The 11,721-nt window shown below is 35.7% G+C and overlaps 1 protein-coding gene across 3 annotated transcripts in view; it reads right to left on the reverse strand.

The window, feature by feature from the left end:
- MTF2 (metal response element binding transcription factor 2) overlaps positions 1–10,767 on the reverse strand; it is a 28,610-nt gene extending 17,843 nt beyond the window's left edge. For 2 of the 3 annotated variants that reach the window (XM_011978394.1, XM_011978392.1), the window contains exons 1-8: positions 10,561–10,761; positions 10,364–10,445; positions 6,229–6,324; positions 5,913–6,013; positions 5,387–5,535; positions 2,575–2,670; positions 1,611–1,679; positions 349–472 (exon numbers count right to left, since the gene is read on the reverse strand). In XM_011978394.1, the coding sequence (XP_011833784.1) occupies positions 349–472; positions 1,611–1,679; positions 2,575–2,670; positions 5,387–5,535; positions 5,913–6,013; positions 6,229–6,304 (615 nt within the window). In that variant the 5' untranslated portion in view covers positions 6,305–6,324; positions 10,364–10,445; positions 10,561–10,761. Of the gene's footprint in view, positions 1–348; positions 473–1,610; positions 1,680–2,574; positions 2,671–5,386; positions 5,536–5,912; positions 6,014–6,228; positions 6,325–10,359; positions 10,446–10,560 lie in introns of all 3 variants that reach the window. The other variant, XM_011978393.1, reaches the window with a different exon arrangement.
- Between the last annotated feature and the right edge of the window lie 954 nt (positions 10,768–11,721).

Genomic DNA, 11,721 nt, shown 5'->3' on the forward strand with positions numbered 1-11,721 from the left:
AAAACTTAGAAGAAAAGGAGGTCAAACTATGAGTAAGATACCCAATACTAAAGATTTCTCCCTCCCTTCTCTCTGTAACTACAATGATTTTCACTTCAGAAAATGGAAGAATCAAGTAATATACCTCCTCCTTCTACAAATTTCCAGAGTCAACAGGCAACAAACACACAGGAGGATGAGAAGGCTGGTCCTGATATCCATACCAAACTTATTTGTACACAGAACTAAAAATAAAATTCTATTTTAGTTGTCTGACTTATACATGTGTCTTAGTTGTTTTTTGAAAAACAAAACAAAACAAAAAAAAGACATCAAGTAGCTACTGAAGTTAGTTCTCAGACCACCTACCTCTCCAGGGTGCAATCTATCCCAGTTTTCATTAATGTATGTCATAAGCTCAAGTTCAGAATCAAAGTATTTCTTCTTATGAATAACACTTAGGTTGTAAAGGCATAGGTGTGCTATATCTACCCTGGAATCCAAAAATAATCAAATACACAAAACAATGTTTTCAGTTACTGTTAAGAAATCACAGTTTCTTTATAAAACAGTAATTAAAATGCAAAGAGTTTTATTTAGATGGATAGTTATATTCACAATTCAATAAATCACTACATATAAAAATAACTAGAAAATAGTGACTAAATATTCACTTATCCCGAATAGCAACTATAAACTAGAAAATATAGAATTACTTCTTTTTTTTTTCTTTTGAGACGGAGTTTTGCTCATTGCCCAGGTTGGAGTACAATGGCACAACCTCGGCTCACTGCAACTTCCGCCCCGCAGGTTCAAGTGATTCTCCTGCCTCAGCCTCCCTCAGCCTCCCGAGTAGCTGGGATCACAGGCGCCCACCACCATGCTAGGCTAATTTTTTGTATTTTTAGTAGAGATGGGGTTTCATCATGTTGGCCAGGTTGGTCTTAAACTCTAGACCTCAGGAGATCCACCCACCTCGGCCTCCCAAAGTGCTGGGATTAGAGGCAAGAGTCACCGCGCCCGGCCACAAATTACTTCTGAAAGTGTATTCAAAGAGGATCTGGCTTTAAAAAAATATAACTTACAATCAAGATTTTTGTGTTTTCACTTCCGGATATAAGCTACAGAATACCATACTTAACCAAACTATCTGATTCATGGGTTAAATCCTATCTGTTGCTAAAATATGTAAAATACAACAAAGATCTGTAAGTACTTACTGTAAGCATTTTATTAGTAAACCTCTAAAATTCATCACACTTCGAATACACAAGAATTACTACACTGAAGCAGAAATTAGCATATTTGTTATACCTATCTCTCTTCTACTATATGCTATTCTGAAGGTTCAAAAGAACTAGAAATATGAGTAAGAATTTAGAAGGTCTAAAGGATATCTGAAAGTTTCATTTATGACATTCAACACTGAACAGCCTTATTAATTTAGCAATACAAGTGGATGTTACTTAGTGAAGATGCCATCAGGCATGAGGATAAATAAAAGAAATAAAGTCAAGCATAAATAACCTATTTTTACTTAAGCCAAGTATATGTATATAGAAAGTTTCAACTTGTAGGTTTAAGAAAATGGCTTTTTTTTTTTTTTTTTGAACAGAAACATCCACACTTACCACTGTAATGGTAGACGTTTGAGGTATTCTGGTCCAGAACTGCAGACAGAGCATATAAACGTATAAAATCTAAGGGAAAAAAAAAGAAAAAGAAAAAGTTTTATACTGAGTAATCAGAGATAAAACTATTACAGCTAATATTCACCAAGTGAATAACCTACAGCTGATATAAAGACTGATACTCAAAACAAAATATAATTTAAATTACAATGCTTTCTGTGATTGAGGGAAGTTCTTTTCCAATAACAAATAATGAAACAGTTCATCTGTGAAGAGAAAGGATCTTTTTTTTTTTTAACCACTGGAGACCTTCAAAGGTCACACACAGACTCACACATACTCATAGTTTACTAATCGATCGCTTGTGTGTGCCAGGAATTGTGATGGCTGCCCCCATATACATCGTTTAATTCAATGCTCAAAATAACGTAATAAGCCCCAAAGGGGCAAGTGAACTTTCCTAAGGTCAGAAAGAAAATTAAGTGGTAAAAGCCAAGATTTAAAACCAGGTTTTCAGATGTCAAACTTAGTGGTCTAGCTTTTTGTTCCTGGAGCTCACTGTGCTACTTTGCATTCTTCTAATATAGAAAGTACATTAAGTCTGCTTTTACAAACTTTATATCTAAAGTATAGTTGTGTCTTTAACAAGGCCCTGTGGTCTTTTCCAATTCTAATACGATCCCTTTGAGGTTCTTTAAAGGAAGGTACCAACAAGAATACTTTAGAGTACTGTGGGTCAATAGGAACAAATGTAATCACTGACAATACTTACAAGCTTTCTGGAATAAAATCCAAAAGCACAAAAATTATGTATATTTTAAGTATATTACTCAATATTTTCCTTCTGAGACAACCCCTTTCCAAATCACTATTGAAACTATCTTTAGGAAATCTGAAATCGCAAATATAACCACAATTAAAAAGTGACAAAAATCAGCTAGTAAAGTTCAAATGCCCTTCTCACCTGTCTCCAAATAGCATTGGCTTTTGAAGGCATTGCACACAAGCCTCATGAAACCACTGCTTACATTTGCAGCACTGTAGCATCTTTAAATACCAGCTATTAAAAAAAACAAAAAAGTTAACATTAAAATTCCTGTTTTAAGGGAAAGTTTCATTTCTTAAAAAAAAAAAAAGTGGCATAATCCACAATACTGTTCTAATTAAAGCATCACATTTCTACTATACTTACTGTAAATATTTCCTTTCCCAAAAAGGCTTATAATATCAGCTATTTCATCCCTCTCCTCTCTTTTATTCACGAAATTTTATAAGCTCTTGAAAGATACACCTACTACTTCTAGTCAAAAATGCCTGGCTCCTATAATAGTTAAATGAGCTCTGTTAAAACACAAGCCTAGGCTATTTATTTTTAAGAGACAAGTATTGTTATGTTGTCCAGGCTGGAGTACAGCATCATGACCACGGCTCATGCAGCCACAACTTCCCAGGTTCAAGTGACCCTCCCACCTCAGCCTCCCAAGTAGCTAGGACCACAGGCATGCAACACCAAGCTCGGCAAAAAAATTTTTTTTTTTTAAGTAAAACTGGTGTCTCCCTATGTTGCCCAAGCTGGTCTCCAATTCCCGGGCCCAGGCCTGTCCTCGGCCTCCCAGAGTGCTGGGATCACATGCAAGAGCCACCATGTCAGGCCTCTTGGATTTTTTTCACATCAATTCTCTAAACCCCAGGAGGGGTCAGATTCAGAGGTATTGTTGTTTGCCCCAAATATCAAATTGCCTTAGGCAGCTTTCAGATTATAAACATTCTACTTTATATCTTTACTGTGTCTCTATTATTCTTGTCAATATAATAAAAAGAATATAACGATTTAATAAACCTGCTTAACATTAATACAAATCTAACCTAAGACTCTACCAGGTAAAAAGGCTTTTTGACAGGTTTAGCTGTATTTCAGTGTATGGTCTACAGATCTGTTTGAGAAAGCTAAAGATGCTAAAATTGAATCTTCATCTAAGAAATGTATCTTCTCTTTTCAGTTAGCACATGGATTTTGGGTTTAAGAGATAGGGCTACATTGCTACATTGACCAAGCTAGACTTCAAAGTTCAAAGGATCCTCCTACCTCAGCCTCCCAAGTATCTGGCAGTACAGCTACACACCACCACACCGAGCTAGTATGTGGTTTTGATACGGTTATCTTTATTTGAAAATAATAAAAGGCAACATTTCCAAACAGAGGTATATCTTGATTCAGTCTATCAGCACTATTTTTCTAGGTTCATGTGCTCACCTTACGTCTCTGTGTCACATTTTGGAAATTCCCATAATATTTCAAACTTTTCATTACTATTAGTATTATATCTTGCATGGTGATCAGTGGTCTTTGATGTTATTACTATAACTATTTTGGGCCACCAAAAACTGTGCCCACATAAGATGGCAAACTTAATCACTGAATGTTGTATGTGTTCTGACTACTACCAACCAGCCAGTACCCATCCTTCTCCCTCTCCTCAAGCTTCCTATAACTTGAGACACAACAATATTGCAATTAGGCTAATTAATAATCTTACAGTGGGGGCCAGGCGTGGTGATCATGCTTGTAATTCCAGCACTTTGGGAGGCCAAGGTGGGAGAATCACTTGAGGCCAGGAGTTGGAGACCAATATGGACAAATAGCAAGACTCCATTTCCACAAAAAAATTTTAAAACTAGCTGGGTGTGGTGGTACATGCCTATGGTCTCACCTACTCAGGAGGCTGAGATGGAAGGATTGCTTGAGCCCAGTTCAATGCTGGAGTGAGCTATAACCATGCCACTGCACTCCAGCCTAGGTAACAGAGCAAGAACCTGTCTCAAAAAAAAAAAAAAAAAATCTTACAATGGCCTCTAAGTGTTCAAATGAAAGGAAGAGTCACAAGTCCCTAAATTTAAATCAAACATTAGGAAGGTATGTCAAAAGCCAAAATAGGCTAAAAGCTAGGCCTCATGCACCAAACATTTGGCCAAGTTATATATGCAAAGAAAAAGTTCTGGAAGAAAATAAAAGTGCTACTCCAGGCCAGGGTGGCTCAGGCCTGTGATTCCAGCCAGCTTTGGGAGGCCAAGGTAGGAGGACTATTTGAGGCCAGGAGTTCAAGAACAGCCTGGGCAACATAGCAAGAACCTGCCTTTACAAAAAAAAATACCTTTTAAAATTAGCCAGGTGTAATGGCACATGTCTGTGGTCCTAGCTACTTGGAAGGCTGAGGCAGGAGGATCACTTGAGCCCAAAAGTTCAATGCTGCAGTGAGCTATGATCATGTCACTGCATACTACAATCTGTGCCCTATCGCTTTAAGAAAGAAATGAAAATACGTAGAAGAAAGCAGTAATCGGTCTGTGAAAAAATTCCGTGTTGATTTTACGTTTAAAAAAACTTGTCTTTTACTCTTCCATTCAAATTATAATATTAAATATACCATTTTCTAAATGGTCAATCACATTAAATATGACATTCAATGAAACTACTGATACTGGACTCCTGCAGTAAATATTTTCCCTCAACAGTTAACTTTATGACAATATTTATAATTCACTTTAAATTTCCAGAATATAAGACTTATACACATATTTTTTAATGTGTGGATATGATAAAAAACTAGACAAAAATTATTTTTTTATGAAAATAATAGATTTTCCCCCTTGTTTTCTTCACTGATGTGTTCATGCAGTTGCAATTCATCATCACTCACACAACATAATCAAGAAAAATCGATAAGGCAAGCAAATAAAAATTACTTAAAGGGAATTACATAACTGTATTTACTTACTCTCCAGGGCCTCCACAATAGCAGTAACACTGCTGGACATTGGTTTTATGACCTGCATCCCATTCAAGGTCTGCCACACTATAGGGTAATGTCTGCTTCATGACTTGCAATGCTTTGGCATTTGGTCCTTTCTTAAGCGCACCACCCCTCTACATCAGAGGGAAAAAAATGTGAAAGAGTGAAGGCTAAAATTTTAAACACAATTCTATACTTTAAAAATGACTCTGACACTTCTGGAGAAATTTCCTTTCCAAACTTTTACCATATCACAAACTGTCTGATTAATAATAATCTCTATTTTTCTTTTCTTCTTTCAAATTACTGCACCAATTCCCATATTACTATCATCAAGTAAGTGAAAGCATCATTAAAAAGTCACTTAAGCATCATTAGTCAAATAAATAGCACCTTTTTCTACCCAGCATTCATTGCTCATTTCATTCAAACTTTCAGTGTACACAATCATTATGTTGATAATGTCTTACAGATTCCATCAGGGCTTTAGTCCAAAACACTTAAAATATACCTTTGTTGTTGTTGCAAAAACACACTGCCGACAGAGCCATTTTTCATCTGAATCAATCACACTGGAATCAATATGAGGTGTGTGACACAACTGATGATATCCTTAATATCAAAAAAAGCATAAAGCAAATTCTATTTCATTAATACTTTCAACACAATTTCAAGATGCATTTTAGTAGTATTTCCTACATTAATGTAATTAATAAACAGGATAATAATTTCAAATTATCAATGTAAAGTATTTTTAGTCATTAATCTTCAACATAGGCATTCAGTATGTAACAGCTTTTCCACAAGATTAAAAGAAATCATGTTACCTTGGCCACACTTGTCACATATAACCATTTCATTGGGAGCTTCTGAATACTCTTCTTGACATATTGTACAGACCATTTCCCCACTTCCAGTGGCTCCTAAAATATTTAAAACACATTTAAAAAGAGACATAAAAAATTCCATATAACAAAACCACTTTTATGACTCAACAGGCAACACATATGGACAATGTTTGCTAAGTATATTATAATGCTTCACACGACAAAGTACACAAAATGGTATCCCTCTGTTCTCTGTATTCTTTCTACCTTTAACTTAACATGCCTGTCTACTTTCATAATTTAATCTGCTTTTTGGCAGAAGGCATAATTTAAACTGCTCTCAAGCATCTTCCCTTATTACTCATTTCTCATATTCCCATTCTTAAAGGTGAAGGTGGAGATGAGGGATGGGCGACAGCAGGTAGAGGAGGTTTGTGAACACTAGAGCTACTTTATAGAACACTTATCTATTTATGTACATACATTCACTTATCCTACACCACTAATATCATGAAATTAAAGAAAAAAAGAAAGATATGTAAACTACCTCTTTCTCTCTGAATTCAGAGCATTTCCTTTTACTTACTAATTTATTAAACAGGTTGAACAGTAATTATTTAATCTCCAGCTTCTGAAATCTGAAAATATGGTATCCAATAATGTACCCTAACAAAATAGCATTGCAACAAAATTTGGGGGTCCTACAATTAATCATTTTTTTTAGCAGAACAAGTAATTTATTTCTTCCTCAGATATTTTTATTCTAAAAAAACACACACACAAAATTTATAATACAATTTACCACCCTAACACATTATCATTTCCAGTATTCTCATCTTATCTGTTTCAATAGAGTCAAATTCACAACACACACTTTATGTACATAACAACAATAGAAACTTACAATTTTGTGCTATGGGCCAAACATTGTGAAGCCTCTTGATATATTTTGTTTAATCCTACAACTAACTTATAAATATAGTATTTACAGAGAAGAACTGAGGCTCAGACAAAGTAACTAACCCAAAGACCCTGAGAAAACATCAAGACTAGGATTCAAACCCAGATGTGCCAAAATCCATGCTCTCTCCACTACAAGATGCTTCATCAATACAACCTAATATTTCTTCTATGAAAAGCATTTTTCACACAGCTAGTTTTCAAAATTGTTAAGTTCTAATAGCTGCATAGTATTACATCTAAAGAACCCAATTTACTTCATTATTACTCTACTCTCGGACATACAGGTTACCAACTGTTTTTCTTTTTTTGGAGAGGGGGAATCTGTCTTTTGTATTTCTGCTATTTGTTTGTTTTGGTCTCTCATCCTCCTGCTTTGTTTGCTTCCTTTTATTGTTCCCCTCAGATAGGGTCTTGCTGTGTCATCCAGGCTGGAGTGTAGTGGCACAGTCACAGCTCACTGCAGCCTTGACTTCCCGAGCCCAAGCAATGCCCCCACCTCAGGCTCCCAAGTAACTGGAACCACGGGCGTGTGCCACCGTGCCTTTTTTTTTTTTTTTTTTTTTGTAGAGACAGGATCTCCCTGTGTTGCCCAAGCTGGTCTCAAATTCCCGGGCTCCAGCAATCCTCCTGCCTCTGCCTCCCAAAGCACTGGGATTACAGACATAAGGCACTGAGCCCAGCTGTTTGCTTCTTGGTACACTTCATCGAAGGTGGTCTCCCATAGCTTCTGAGTTTATGGTTCCGGTCAGGAAAGCAACCAGATTAAGCCTGGGAACTCTCTGTGAAAATTTACAATTCCCTGGAAATGGAACGACAGCCCGCCTAGGGTAGGTGCCTGACCTGACTCTCACTGTAACTACCTGGACTAATGAGGGAGAAGGCAATTCCTCAGAAAAGGGGGGTAGTGAGGTAGTGACCCAAGAAACAATCCCGAAGAAGCTGGGAATTAACTTTTACTTGTGTAATCAAACATATATATATATATTTTTACCATCAAGTGTACAAGAACCTTCCTATAAAGCTTGGTAATCTTCTATAGTCTCCCTTACTCTAAATCCAATTGACTAGAAAGCCTTGGCCATTTCATCTTAGAAATACCAAATTTATTATTGTTGTTAAAATAAAGCTCAGGAAACATTTTTCATCTAGTATTTTTTGAATTATTTCTTATGAATAAACTGCTAGAAATGAGTCTATTAGATAATTATAAACTTTTGCACTTAATGCAAATGCTAAACAACCAAAATAGAAATTTACACTGCCACCAGCAATGCAAGAGTATATCATTTCACAAAAACCAAAATAGCATTAGATGCTAAGATTTAAAACCCTCTTACATTTATGTAACAGTTATAACACGATATATTTTACCCTGTTGACTACTAATATTTTTATGTAAAATTTTTAAAAGAAACTCATTCGATAAATATAATTTATTAAGTTTTGAAATGTATTATTGGCAGGTTTCTTACAGGGAAGAAAACTACTAAACCCACTTCTCACTGAAATATGCCATAACGCAGGTTTCAGATTCATTTATTCATTTTTATAGCAACTACGAGTTTCATATGTGCTACTATCAGGGTGCTAAGAGTTAAATGACCAGGAGCAATCCTTTGTAATTCCAGGAACAGCAAAAGGAACCAGTGAAGAAAGAACCACCACAGAACATTAAACTGACATACTGGGTGCGGCACTTGTAGAACAGGAAAGGACCCCTCACACAACAACTTTCTATCTCTAGGTAACACTGGTTTTCTTCTTTTCTACCACTTTTAAAAGCAAAGAAGGAAAAGCAGAAAGGAGGAAGTGGACAAAAGGATGGACAGACCTATTACATTAAATCCACACAGGAAACTCCAAAACATCTTTCAAAGCTGAAAGAAATACATAGCTAATGGAAAGGGAGTAAAAAGCAGCATAACATGTTTCACTGCTATTACAGAGAGACCTATGTTTACAAAATAATGAAAAAATAATAATTTTGTGTGCAGAGTAGTAAGATGTGCTCAATATTAGTAGTGTTGGAGATCTCCTATCCCTTTAAATCTTATGAGTCACACTTTTCTCTGGCTCCTCAATTTCAGATTCAAAACGTAATTTTAGTCCTTTAAACTAATCAGTCCAGAAACCATAAAAAGTTTCTCTAGAAAAACATTTTACCAGAGTAAAAGCTACTTAGTTCCCTACCTAAGCCCTGAGTACCAACTATACAGATGGTAATTAGAACATTTCCATTCCTTTACCAAAACTTTTTTATTCTTTAAGAAACATTAGGAGTAAAGTCAAGAACTAAAACACAGCAGAAATCTACCATAAAATTGAACTTGGTATTCAAATATAAAACCCAATCGTTAAATACTTTGGCAAGGTGTCTACCCTTTGGGGAGAAAATTGATCTCTTTTCTATGACAATACAGAAAACACAGGTCTTAGTATAGGCCTATTAACCCAGCAAAAGGAAAACTAAAAGTAGGGCTTTAATGACAGCTAAAATACTCAGGTTTTCAGTAAACATTGGTAATTTTTAAAAGTACTTTGCATGAAAGAGGTACCTGGAAAAAACATCTATATTTAGCAGATGCTAAAAGCATGAAAATAATCATAGTTTCTAATAATAGAAATCATCACAAGAAGCATACCTATAACCAAACCAAGGCATACTTGTATACATTTTTACTGGCACACAAATATAGCCTCATTTTCCCATTTAAACATAAAAAACCCATAACTAAATGGTAATTTTAAACCACTCTTAACGAATATTTCTATTATTCTAAATCAGTTTTATATGTCCTAATTTCCCAAATCATCTGACAAACAGTATGCTCCCAATAAACACTTGCTTTCTACAAATATAAGCAAGTAACAGTTGAATTGAATACCAAACTATTACTGAGATTAGATTAGTTACCAAAGATTTTTCTTCAAAGTTCTTAGAAGGGTCTTAATATAGCTTACAGGTATAAATTACTGATGTATCTGTCCTCTAGAGTATTCTTGTTCTTCTTATGGACTATAATAAAGACTATGCTGATTTTTTAACCTCTCCTCAGAAGTAATACTGAGTTACCTAAATACACTGTATTCAACAGACAACATCATAATATGACAAGCTGAAGAAAATCAAATTTTAATTTAAATCATGTTCAAGAGAAATAGTAGCACCTGCCTGTTTGAATGTCCTTCCAGAGAACCCAGGATTTAGAACTGTCTTCAAATATGATGAAGCAGCTCTGTTTCAATATGTTTATCTGCAATACAGAGAAATACTTAACGGTGATCTCTTAAAATTAAAAACATGAAGTTATATTAAGATTATCAAATGCTTACTGCAAAAACAGCAAAAGATACATTAAAGTAACTTGCCTTTTTGATAGTGCCAAGATAAAACAAGCCATCTGACCATCTAGCTAGGACATCCTGACCCTCTTCAAATTTACATGCTGGCTTTTTGGCTTTATGTCCATCCTGTAAAGACAGCTTGGTCAAGGATGTTGGGGTCTTTTGGTTTCGACGTAAAGGAGACCGCTTGTGGACCAGTGAATTACCTGCCCCTGTAGAGTCTCTGTTTAGAGAATAAAAGACCATATATAAGACTTACTTATAGAGCTTATTTTATACCAGTGGGATATTTTATATGTTGAAGTTTTTCATTTGTTAAAAACCTTAAGACAAAGAAAAATATAAAAAGTACCTCAAATCATAAATACTCTCCAAACAAAGCAGTTTAAAACAAAATGATAACAATTCTCAATATCCATTCATTGCCTACTCTAAGTGAGGCCAAGACTCAGCAAACACTCCAAGATAACACATTCAAGGCAGCTGTCATCAAAATAACAGCTTTATGTTGAGGTTCGCAGGCCATGGTCATGAGCAAATAATGTCTTGAATCTCAAGACTGGGTTTAGTTAAAGAATAAAAGTGAATTACATTTTAATCTCTTGATTATGCCACATGCAGTTAAGACACACTAACCAGTGACTTCAAGGGATAGCTAGGTGTTATTCATACTTTTCACACTCAAAGGAAGGGCAGTCAGGACCTTCCCCTTACAGGGAATCACTACTGAACTGAGCAAACATGCAGACTGAGAGTTAAAAAAAAAAAAAAAAATTGATAACCAGCAATTTCATTAAATTATACACAAATAGAAAGTACACTATAAGGCCAGGTGCGATGGCTCATGCCTGTAATCCCAGCACTTTGGGAGGCCGAGGCGGATCACCTGAGGCCAGGAGTTCAAGACCAGCCTAGCCAACATGGTGAAACCCTGTCTCTACTAAAAAATACAAAAAGTAGCCGGGCGTGGTGGTACACACCTGTGATCCCAGCTACTGGGGAGGCTGAGGCAGGAGAATCATTTGAACCCAGGAGGTGGAGGTTGCAGTGAGCTAAGATCACACCACTGCACTCCAGCCTGGGCAACATAGCAAGACTCTTGTCTCAAAAAAAAAAGGAAAGTACACTATAAGAGTACTTAAAGGCAAAAAAAACAAAAAAATTAAATACTGTGAAATTACATTA

Source organism: Mandrillus leucophaeus, unplaced genomic scaffold, assembly GCF_000951045.1.
Source record: "Mandrillus leucophaeus isolate KB7577 unplaced genomic scaffold, Mleu.le_1.0 Scaffold1935, whole genome shotgun sequence".
NCBI lineage: Eukaryota > Metazoa > Chordata > Mammalia > Primates > Cercopithecidae > Mandrillus > Mandrillus leucophaeus.